The following is a 12,606-nucleotide window of genomic DNA, read 5'->3' on the forward strand; positions in this document are numbered from 1 at the left end:
CTAGAGACAGGACCCCATCTTTAGAGAAGTGTCCTTTTCAAAAGACAAATCATGACTTATTGTTCTTCTAAACAGTGTTTTTGTTTTCTTGCCAAAGCAGAATTGACTACAATTTTATCAGTTAAACAAAAAACAAAAAAAAGCAATAAAATAAAATAAGAGGATTCATGTGTGACAGATGTACACCGCCTCAGGGTTCTGTTTACAATGGATTTATTTTAGTTTTGTTGCCCCAGAAATTGTCTGTGACTGCTGACTGCTGCCGTCACTGTGGGAAAATGAGAAGCTTACAATTAAAATGGACTACAGTAAAAAACAGGGAAAAACTTGGAAGGGATGGAAGGAACTATTATTTTCATTATTGATTTAAAATGATTAGTCAAGAAAATAAATAGTCAGATTGCCAGTTAAATGTCGATCATAATGTCAAAGACCATAGTGATGTCTTCAAATGTCTTGTTTTTTGTTTTTTGTCTGATCAACAACCAAACATCCAAAGATAATCTGTTTACTGTTATGTATGATGTAGAAAAAACTGCTACCAGCAAATCTATTGACATTTCTGCTCCAAAAATTACTAAAGCAATTAGATTATGATCAAAATAGTGGCTAATTTTGCAGCTCTATCACAGTATGTGTCTCGTCTCCCCTTGCTTCTGTAGTGACAGGACACTGAAGGTGGAAGGCAGGTGTAATAGCAGCTACAGTAAGCCTCTTATAATGTGCTTTTACACCTTTTTTATTAGTGTGTTTCCCAGGGGTAGAAAGTACATTCACTCAGGTACCGTATTTAAGTACAAATTAAAATGTGCTTTACTTGAGTACTTCCATTTCATGCAGCTTTATAGTTCTACTTTACTACATTTCAGATGGAATTACTCTACATTTTACCTGTATTTAAAGGGTAGGTTCACAATTTTTCCAGTCTGTCTTAAAGTAACCGAGGGACTTTGGCACTAAAAAGACTGTAACATTGAAAGATATCTGCTTTTTTGACTCATTTGGACAGCTGAAACTTCATATAAGCTTCAGATCAACTTTTAATTACATTTTAAAGGAGGACTGTGGATTTTCCCTCCATCCTTTATAAGTGAATTTCCTGCTTTATATGACACAGATTCTAGATATAAAACATAAAAATATTAAAGAGGGAAATCTTCATAATGATGTTTTATCACAGCTGCCTGCACACAGCTGTGCCTGAAAAGAGGACACACTGAACTGAAACAGTAAAGTTACAGGCCATGAGACCAAAATGAGCTGAAAGATGCTAATACACTCTATAGAGCTGGCTGCTGAGTCATTTTATCACTTTTTAATATAGAAATAGTGATGAGAGCATGTCACAGGGTCCTGGAATATACCTGATTTGAATGCATTTACTTGTACTTGAGTTTTTCATTGTGCTATTACTGAACATGTATTTCATCACTGTTGCTATTGTGTGTATTACAGTCTTATATCTTATAAGTGACTGTGTCCCCCAGGCAGGAGGCTGTGCTGGGATGTGTGTGGATCTCACCCTCTTCCCCCTGGACACCATTAAGACCAGACTGCAGAGTCAGCAGGGCTTTTACAAGGCCGGGGGCTTCAGGGGCATTTACGCTGGGGTCCCATCTGCTGCAGTCGGCTCCTTTCCCAATGGTAAGACAATCATCGTGATGGCAGGATGATGCCATCTGATGAAGCTTCACAGATCTCCATTGTGTGTGTGAAGGATAGCAGTGAACCAATATTACTCTTTGTGTGAAACCAAACCTGCATTGAGCTGTTCATCATATGTTCAAGTTTGGCATACAACACAGTACACACATGTAGGCCTGTCACAATAATTACGCTGACTTAATGTACAATGACGTAATTATCAGTATCATCATTTCTATATATTGACTCATCAAATGACACAAGGACGTAGCCCTGATCTTCTTTTTGCATATTTTTAAAAGTTGGGGGCTGGGGGGCAAGTTGCTTTTAGGATGTGGGAATTTTGTCATTGCAATTTTGGACAACTATGTGAATTCTGTCATTGATTTTAAGATGTTCCATCTACCTGCCCAGGGACTACGGGCAATGTGCTCTTCCTATAAACTTTATCAAATCTACCTGCAAGCAGATCTTTGAAAGCAGGACATATTTTTTTTTAAAACTTTGGATAGGGAACATACTGAACAGCAATTTGCTCCTGATGGCTATACCATCAGTGCGTGCGTGCGTGCGTGCGTGCGTGTGTGTGTGAATGATTAGATTCTCCTGATGAGCAGGTTGGCACCATGCACGGCCACCCACGCCATCAACGTATGAATGGGTGAATGTGGCCTGTAGCGTAAAAAGCGCTCTGAGTGGTCAGAGGAGCAGGAAGGCGTTCTTATAAGTGCAGTCCATTTACCTTTCACAGTCCATTTGAGGCGAATGCTTTCAGTAGGCTGTGCAAATAGAAGCTCTTTTTATCAGCGTATCAAACACAGACAAAGACGACATGTTTTAGAATAGAAATCAATTGCTTATGAATTCAACTATTTTGCAGAATGAATGTGTTTGACAAGCAGGAGTAAAGACTAAACTTTTTTCCCCCAGCTGAGACACACTTAACTCTTGAAGCTTTTACCTCCTATTACACATACAGACACACACACACACACACACACACACACACACACACACACACACACACACACACACACACACACACACACATACACAAAAGAAGGTTCACACCTCAGTTTCTCCCCTGTCAGTGGTAGTGAGGGATATTAATTGCTGTATGCTGGTTGACTAATGGGCCTTAAATGGCTGTGGTTCTGCTTGGTTTCAGCCGCTGCTTTCTTTGTCACCTACGACTACACAAAGTCCCTGCTCGGCGCCGGTGGAGCGCTGGCCGCACCGCACGCAGCACCTGTCACTCACATGCTGGCTGCCTCCTTGGGTGAAACAGTAAGTCTTATCATTTTTCCAACTTTTGTTTCCCCCTTCTTTTTTTTTCCATTTTTCTAAAGCTCATCTTTTCCAGCTGCCAGCACACTTTCAAGTCATGTTTATATGTGTGTGCCAGAATCATTCTCAGCCATTCTATCCTTAGAAGACCAGCTGCCTTTTATGTGCTTGTTTTTTTGCTTTTTCTACGCACTTGCTCTCCTCTCATTGTTTCTTTCCCACCACTGTAAGGTCCCAAATGAACACCGCCAGCAGTCTCTTAATGTTATTGCCTTTTAAGATTTCACAGACCACTGTGCAAAGGGGGCAGCAGGGGGAAGAGAGGGTTGGGTATGTGGTTTTGGCTGTAGGCCCCGAGGTCCAGCTGGGTGAGTTATGGGGGCTTCCTCAAGAACTGTCCCAGCATTTCCCCCACCAGCTGGGTAAATAAGATCTCATTACTGCCTATTGAGTCATCTACTTTCCCAGCTCAGGCCCCAAGACTCTGCCAATTTAGTCTGGGGAATTCAGGCTCGGAACCAACGAGAAGCAGCGCAATTTCCTTCAACCCATCCTCTCGCAGTCAACCACAGAATTCGAGCCATATGTGGGCCACAGGTATTCATATTGGCGTGAAGGGGGGTAGAGGCGTAGGGGGTATGGAAAGAGGGATGACCCCCTGCTTATACCACCGTGGCTCTCTGCAAAACGCTAGGTTTTCAGTATTCATGGCTTTTGGATAGATGTAATTTAGCCACGTTTTGCATGTGTATGAAATGGGATTATTACACATGGGGAGGGAGTTCACCACGGTTGAGTTTATCTGCGTCATGGTGTCTCACACTGCTGAGAGGAGGGCCAAGTTACTCTCAGATTAGCACAGTTTCAATAAGAGTTGCTTTGGTCCTGACAATTAATATAGCAGTGCAGATACTGTTGGAATGCAACGCTGCATCGTTCAACTTTTCGTCTGCGGTACAGTCCAGATGGGTGTGAAAGGTGAGGCGGAGGTCGCGGCTACCTTTAACCCGCTTTTCCTGCTGTTCTGGATTTGAGTACATCAAAGGCACAAATCCTCAGAGCGGAGCTGAGCAGAGCAGCGGCCGTATCCCACCGCATTCTGACAACCGGAGACGTCTTGTTCAAAGAGAGTAATCTGCCGGCTTAGCCATGAAAGGCCTACCGTAGCGCTGCGCCAAGTTGAACGCCAAGGCCCTAAACGCCTGCGCCGTGATGCAATGGCTGCCACATCTGTGTCTCCTCTGTCATCGCTAATGATTTTTAATTAAAGGGTTGTTGAACTGAGGGTTGAAGAGGTGATAAAGTTAGGTTTAGCCAGGTGGGTACCATACAGTTGTTATGACTAGAGATGAAACAATGAGGCAGTTAATCGAGGAGTTGCCGAGAAAATTAGAAGAATTTTGTTTTTGATTGAACTGATGAATCGTTTAAAGTTGTTTATTAAGCAAAAATATCAAATGTTTGCATGGGCCAAACTGTCAAAAGTGAGGATTTATGTAGATTTATACAATGTCAGAAATTGTCCCCAATGTTTCCAGAGTCCAAGGTGACATCCTCGACCAACAGTCCATAACCCAAAGCTATTTAGTTTACCATCACAGAAGACTAAATAACCCAGAAATGATTCATTGGAGAAGCAGCAATCATTTGTCTTAACTAAAGTACTTGTTGCAGCTCTAGTATGTCAATGTCAATATAGTACATTTTGGGTTCTGGACTGTTGGCTGAACAATAGAAAAACTGTGTCACCATGACAGTTGAGAAATTGTGATGGTCATTACACAACAATTGTCAAAAAATAGAATAGAAAACCTTTAGTTGCAGCCTTAGTAATGTAACTTGTAAACTTTTTTTGTGTCCTGTTTTGCTGGTGTGATCAGCTCATCATTCATAATTCAATGTTTTTAAAGTTGAAACTCGACAATCATATAAGTCGGAGGGAAGATGAGACTCCAGCTAAAAAGTTCAGTATGTGTATCCACCAGTTTAAGCCTCTTTACTTCAGTTAGTCCTTCTCATGTTAAGGAAGACAACAGTTTGAGCTGCTGCCTCTTTGTCATCTACTTACTGACTATAATGTCTTCTTGTCTCAGTATAGAATGAAATCATGTTAGCAGCTGAAGCTCTTACTTTTAAACTACACAGACATAAATACTCATGGTTCTTCTGCTCTCTTACCTCAGTCCTATTTTTAATACTTAAACACAAATCACATCGGTGTCCACATTAATGCAAACTTAAGCAGATTTTCATTATGCATTATGTTTCTTTTTCCACGTTGTATTATTTCCTCTGTGCCAGCATACGACAGGGTCACTTGTCTTCATAGTGTTTTTCTGTTGCTCTTCCTCCCGCTTGTCTCTCTTGCTGGGAGCAGCTGGGTGCAGGCAGGCTTTGACACAGAAACTTAAAGAAGAAGCCGCAACTTATTTGGTCCTTGTCTGACTTCACCACTCCGCCCCTTCATCAACCCATTATCCTTTCCCCAGGAGTCTATTTACTTGTTTTACCAAGTCTTTCCACTGGGCAACATTCACAACAGAAGCTTTATGGGACTTATTGCTTTGCTAATCCTATCCCCAAGCCTCTCTCCACGGTTGATGTGCTCGACTTGGCACTAACTTACTAACTGTGGACTTCAGTCAAAGTGTATTATGATCATACCGGAGGGAGTTGCAGCTTAGAATGTATTCTTTATAAAGTACGGGATGGGAATTTAAAGAAAGAAAAGAGAACACTTATAAATACTTTAATGTAAGCAGTTTTTATCTTCACCAGACTTTGATCTAACAGATGTTCATCGTGGAGAAGAAAGGATGGTCATTTGGGTTGGGTCGATGGACGATGATATCTGACAGTGCACTGAGCACTCCCTACCACACACATACACACACACACGCACACGCCCACACCAATTTGATATGACCAGCTTGGATCAAATCTGCACCTCACACAGTAGACTACACAGTGGTAGATTTATAATAGCCACAGACAGTGAAATTACAAAAAGACAAAAATGTGTTATAATTCCAATGTCTCTGCTATAACATAGAAAAATGTATTTATTACTTGTTTCCTTACTAAATGTTCCATAATTGACGGAATGATGTGCCTCCAAATGGTCATGAAGTTCCATTGTCTGTCCATGTTTTTTTTAAATTCACTGCTATATCCTGCAGTCACACTATGACTTGTAAAAAAAAATGTATAATCAGATGTTTAATGAGGTTAAGCATTGGCTATAGGGAAGAAAAGTAAGGTAACACTAGGTGAGTATGTGAGGATAAGCTGTGAAGAGGCTCAAATAATCAAAAGATAGAAATAGTAAGTAATATCCAACATGTATACCTACAAAAAGATATTAATGATATCCTCCATTCATCAAGATGCTTCAGTGTGGGCATCTTCACATACCAATTCAGTATTAATCGCATGCGGCAACAACAAGCCTTATCGTGGTTATTAAGGTGGAATACTTGTGAGAAATACAACTTACAGGAATGATCTAATATACAATCAGTTTAAAGTTGAAGACCTAAATAAAGTAATTAATCAGACTATAGATTACAGGTGGTGGAAGTACATAGTCAAAATTTACTAGAGCTGTTGGGTGGTGGTTTTAAAATGTCATAACTAATGCCATTTCTGTAATAACCTACTTAACACCTGGCTTAACTTTTAATTGGATTCAGAACGGAGAAAGACAGAGGGGAGGATAGTCGGAAGTTATAGAGAGGATGAACTGGAGAGGGTCAAGACAATGAGAGAAATCCCCCTTGCCAAAAGTGTCCTGGTGCTTGTGTGACTGCGGTGGTGGGACGCTCCCATAAAGAATGTGTAAGCTGATGGCGTCTGTCAGGCTCTAGCAGGCTGTTATCCAGCCATTAGATCAGATTTATCTTAATTCCCATTCGCTCGACGTCTGCTCTGAAAGCTCATTTGTCAAGGCCAGGCGGCAGGCTCCTCTCGCGTCTATAACAATCCCCCCGCCCCACCACCACTGCCTCCTTCCCTTACCACACGTCTGTGGGAGGATGTACTGGAAAATACAGTGTGACATGACAAGATAGGGGGACAGCGAGAAGGAGGGAGCAAGAGGGTGGAGTTTTGGGGGAGAAACTGGCAGCCACTTAACTTGGCACTGAGAAATAATCCATGCATCGCCTCAGAGCAGCACCACACGCTGTGATTTATTGGCTGTTGTTTCAAAGTTGGAGACACACAGTGTCCTCATCTCTTTCCCTTATTCTTCATGACCTTTTTTGTCCCTCTCTTCTTTATTCTTCTGTTTTTTATTTTGTTCTTTCTTTTTACTTGTACAATGCGTTTTCAGGATTGGGCATATGATCAAAATCCCAGAAAAATTATGGGAATTGGGTACTGGTACATGTCTTTCCGGGGAGTTGTAGAATTTGTGGTCTTAACAGGATTCTTGTGTTGACATTGAGATTTCAGACTTGATTTTTCTTGTAGAAGGCATTATCCTTCCACTATAGATCAGATCAACCACATGGAGCATCTTTAGAACATCTGTAAATCTTAGGATTGTCTTATGATCGATTAGATATGTGTATAAGAGATGAAGTTCTCAAGGAAATTTTTTAGTTGTAATTAATTAATTTGTTTGTTGGTTTGGGGATTGGTTAAAGTTTGGGACATTTTGGCCTATTGTCAGCAAAACAGAAAACAAACTTAATTCTGTTATATTTCCCTCTGTAGTTATACCCACTGGCAGCAGTTCTGCAGTATATTTTAATGACAGATAAATCCAAATAATGAAGTCTTTATAGGGTTTGTGGAGAAAGGCCCACAGCGGTTGCCTGTTGTCTCTCTGTGGTGCCAATGGTAATCCTGGCCCTGATTGACCAACCACTGTGTCCTGACTAGCCATGAGCTGGAAAAGATGGAGGGATGTAATGACTCAATCTGTGGATTGATTTGCTGGCGGTGTCGATAATGTGCTGTGAGTCCCTGTTAATTTCCCATTCCTTACCATGGTTCGCCCATGATTGAGCGCCAGCTTCTTACCTTGTTTTCTGGCGGCCAGCTTTGGAAATTGAAAACATGCTCTGTCATTTGGATTAACAACAACAGGCCAAGGAAAACTGAAAGGCTCCAATCACAGGCTGGCAGCCTCCTAATTAATGCTGCTTGACGAATACCAAGGCTTGTAAATAAAGATGAATGGTAGCAGGAATTTTAAAAGATTGCCAATGGGTTTATAATAAGTTTGCAAGCAGAGAAAAGCATTGAGAAAGAAGGGAAAGCTAGGTAGGTGAAGAAACAGACGTCTGTCATCCTGACAGCCTTCCACCTACAACCCTTCCCTAGACGTGAGGTAACAAGTCTGATTTGTAATGAGTGACGCCTACCTAAATCTGTCTTTCTTTCTTTCCTTCTTTTTTTGTTTGGTTGGATCGCTCTCTTGTTCTGTCTTTCTTGCTTTTTTTTTTTTTTGTTAAATCTGTCTCTTACAAAATCTCTCCAGACAGGATATGACTCTATTATCCAGACATTTTTTGAGCCCCCGGCCCTACTTTACTGTGCCCTGATTCATCACCATTGTTTCCCCCATTTGCTGCTGTTTTCAGAGATCTAAGATGGCCTTGGAGGCTGCACACTTTATCTTCTATCCACTCACCATCATTCTCCCCACCCCTAGGCGTGCAAATTACTCCCACATAAACAATGTCCCTAATTTATTAGGTATAATCTCTGGCTCATTCTGCCTTCCCCTCTGCAGTGACAGGAGAGGAAAGGCCGTCTCAACTCCAGGCCCCCCATCCAATTACGTCAGTAATTACTTGTCATAGCCACTTTCTTTCTATTTAGCCGCTTTACTCTGGTCCTTTTGGAGAATTGGTTTGGGGAAAACATGATGTACAATGTATTATAAATGGTAACTTGGACCAAAGGGAGGGTAAATGAGATCTCTGAGATGGATGCATCCAGCTTGGTGATCGTGAGGAGGTCATGCAGGTGTATGTTTGGCCACTTGGTGGTACTGTTGCACTGTGGTAAGCATATGATCATACTCACCTGAAATACCAATAAAAATTGCACTGAATTGTTCAGACACTCATTTAAGGCTTTTGTTTTGCTCTGATATACAATAATCTATTTCATACCAGAGAATAACGTGTATCTGTATTCTTGTCTATGAAAAAAAACAGATGGATTTTCTTTAAGAAATACTGCAGCAATGTGATACAATGAGGCTGAGAACTCAGTTGAAATAGAGACCAAATGATGATCAATAGACTTTTTTTTAAAGATTTTTAAAGAGTAAGAACTCTGCCTGCACAAGTTCACATGTTAAGTCTTCTTCAGCTCAGTCTGTGATTTCACTTGACCTTCAGTGCTGCTGACATATCCTTTTCTCTTTTTGTGCTTCACATATATTCACGTTCATGCTCATAAGTTGTCCTTGCTGTCTGGCAGAGGAGACGACAGAGAGGACGAGTGGCTGACAGGAGTGAGCCCTCTAACAGCTGTCAGGATAGCCTTTTCCCTCACAAAAAGTACAGCAAAAGAGTTTTGTTGTATCCTCCAGGGCTCTAAACTAAAACCGTTGGGCCCTAAATGCTAAATCAGTGTGGAGAGATGGGGAAGGAGCAAAACAGGAAAGCGTTGCATTTCATCTTTATTGCAATGCCTCCATCGCTCTCTCTCTTTCCCCCTCTCCCTGCTTCACAATACTGTGGCAAGGGTGGCACAGGCAGACTGGCATCTGTATGACCAAGGGGAGTCACAGCAGGGGGGCAGTTCACCAATCGCTTTGTAAGATTGCTTGCCGTTAGCCGGTATTTCCGCTCCGATGCAGGATAAATGGGAAATCAAGTCGCCAGGTGGGCAGCTCTGCCTGCCTGCCTGCCTGCCTTCAGGGCGATGGGAGTTATGAAGCATAAATATTCATGTCTATCTTCACTAGCTTTTGGCAGTCCATATTTTTGTTGACATATGGTGGATGGGTTAGATCTTGTTGCTGCGAGTGTGGCTACTGAGGTGTGCATGTGTGTCTGGATCTATCAGCGTGTTTGATGGAAGCGCATGTTCTTTGGACACTGATACACAGTCAACCTGATGACCTTTTTACCTGTTGCTCAGGTGTCATGTCTGCTGTGTGTACTGGCTTGTTAATTGGCCAAATAGTACTCCAACTAAAGCACTCGTTAGCCTGCCAGCTCGCTGTAATTGCTCTCCTCAGGCCATGCCATATCATGGCCACCTGCCATGTAGCAAAAACATATGCAGGCTAGTATCATGCAGAACAGAAGGGCCCCCGAGGGAGCAGTGGGGGGTGAAGAGTCTTCACTCACATACTAACCTGCAGTTAAATGCAATATGTATATAAAAAGCCCCTTTTTAAATGGAAATACAGAACTGTAGATTGAGATTGTACATATTCAGCAAACACCTTCAGATAGTGTTGGGCTTGTTTGTTTAACTCATGCTTTTCGTTTTATAGGTGGCATGCTTGATCCGGGTGCCCACAGAGGTGGTCAAACAGAGGACCCAGGCTTCTCCTTCATCCACCACCTACCGCATACTGCTGGCTACACTCAGAGAAGAGGTACGTGTCAATCAAAGGCACTTTCTGAAGGAATAATTCCAATTCAGTGCATGTATTCATTACTCTTATTATAACATTGTACTCAAACCCCCAGAGTAGAAAACTATTTTGAACTGTAAAATAATCTCCCAAATTGTTCACTCTAATTGTGCAACAGGGTTCATAGGCCAACTTCCTGGTTCAGCTTTGGCACACACAGTTGTCTTGTGAAATGGGGGATTATTAGATACAGTACATGTCAGGTGTAAAGTCCAGTCCAAATAAAGTGATTAAGATAAACTAGTTAAGGTTATGTTGTCACAGGTTAATTATTAATCCTTCTTATTTAGTTACTTGTTGTAAGATTCTGAACTTTGCTGGTATTTTTTTGTAATACATTATTGTCATGTGCTTCTTTTCATCTTGTTTGCACAAATCATTTTCTAGTGTGAATTTTTTTATTGAATGCAATCATATTATATTGACTCGTGTGTATATTATATTGACTCAGTGTATGTTTGTGGACATGTTCTTTTTTCTCTTAACAGGGTGTTCGGGGCTTGTACAGAGGATACGGGAGTACAGTTCTCAGAGAGGTAAGATTTTTTCAGCTTCATGTTTTTCTTTTTTACTCACTCACTCATTCTGTCTGCCATTCACCAGTGATGGTAATCAACCGATAACCAATGTGAAACCCCTGTTCTAAAGATGATCACACACTTTGGGCCTGATTTACTGTGATCCCAAATAAAGGGTACTGAATTGCGTGCACAGTGCAATAGATTGCATGTTTCGTTCTACTAAGAATAACTTCTTAAATGAAAACAGGTGCAACAGGGTGGAGACAGCAGTATGTAAATGAGGGTTTTGCGTGGCTGAATGGAGAGTTTGGATGAGCAGAAAGCTGCAAGCACAAAATGAAATGTGATCAGGTTCTAGTGGAAAAGGTTAACTAATATATTGAGTTATAACAACAACAAATATTACCAGAAAAACAAAGACATATGGGAGAGTATTTGTGACAAAGTCAATGCTGTTCAAATCAAAAATATTCCACTCCAAAAATATTGACACAGGTGGAAAAAATCTGTCCTGTGCGTATTCTATCACTGTGCCTCAGTCTCCTCCTCTCCACAGTAACAGCAGTCATCTGTGCGCAGTGCGCATCCGGTTAATACCTGCCCTTCAAAGGTATTATTTATAGACGCAGTTTCCATCAGAAATAATACCTGCAGGTTTGGTAAATCACAATGCGTGTGCTAAATAACATATTTGCATTTTCTCCTCCATGTATTTTGCACACTGGGGTTAAAACACCCCATATTACATATTCATTATGGCAAACGTACTAAATGGACAGCTCGTATTATCTTGCACAGTTGATAGATGCAAACCTCAGTGCACTGTGTTAGTAGATCAGCTTGCACATTTTTTGCAGATGATGTCAAGTTTGCACACGTTTTTAAACACATGCAAACCTTTGTATGTCTGTCTTTGGCAGTGGGTAAAGTTTAATCTCAGGCAATTGCAAAGCACATCTTACAAATTCCATTGAAATCAATTTCAAGAGTTCATACTTAAGACAATTACTCGACTCCTTGAAGGCTGTGTTGTGAATTCTTTTTGATAGGCTAGACGAATATTGAGGCTTTCCACTCTTCTGACTGAACACATTTTAATTTCTCCTGGGCTTTATTGAGGTTGGAAATATTGATTTACATTTTTTCCCCCTCACTTTCATCTCATTCAATTACTTGGGCAAGGCGCTCTCCCTCCAATTGGAAGTACATCTGATTAATTAATGCAATTAGTTGCGTTACAAATGCAAAACAAAACGAGGATAAATGAGCATTGGGCCACTCTCCCTTGATGGTCGCTCACCTTTTTGTAATGAAAAAGCCACTCTAGTTCTTTGATTCATGATCTTCTGTTTAATTGCACCTGCAGTGCATGATAACACAAAATAATTGTAGTGAAAGCTGTATGGATCTCACTCTTTTAGCCCTCCCCCCACACCGCCTGCTAAGTTTCAATAGAACTGGAAAAGAAAAACGAGAAAGGAGAACGTAGAGAGAGAAAGAAGTATATGAAGGTGACACTTGTCTTTCCATCTTTTTTTTTTT

The 12,606-nt window shown here is 41.1% G+C and overlaps 1 protein-coding gene across 1 annotated transcript in view; it reads left to right on the forward strand.

The window, feature by feature from the left end:
* Nucleotides 1–12,606, forward strand: part of slc25a26 (solute carrier family 25 member 26) — a 60,723-nt gene that overhangs the window by 1,462 nt on the left and 46,655 nt on the right. Inside the window, exons 2-5 of the mRNA XM_053316425.1 lie at nucleotides 1,488–1,644; nucleotides 2,813–2,931; nucleotides 10,400–10,504; nucleotides 11,032–11,079. Of these exons, the coding sequence (XP_053172400.1) occupies nucleotides 1,488–1,644; nucleotides 2,813–2,931; nucleotides 10,400–10,504; nucleotides 11,032–11,079 (429 nt within the window). The remainder of the gene's footprint in view (nucleotides 1–1,487; nucleotides 1,645–2,812; nucleotides 2,932–10,399; nucleotides 10,505–11,031; nucleotides 11,080–12,606) is intronic.

The sequence above is a fragment of the Scomber japonicus genome, chromosome 3 (assembly GCF_027409825.1).
Source record: "Scomber japonicus isolate fScoJap1 chromosome 3, fScoJap1.pri, whole genome shotgun sequence".
NCBI lineage: Eukaryota > Metazoa > Chordata > Actinopteri > Scombriformes > Scombridae > Scomber > Scomber japonicus.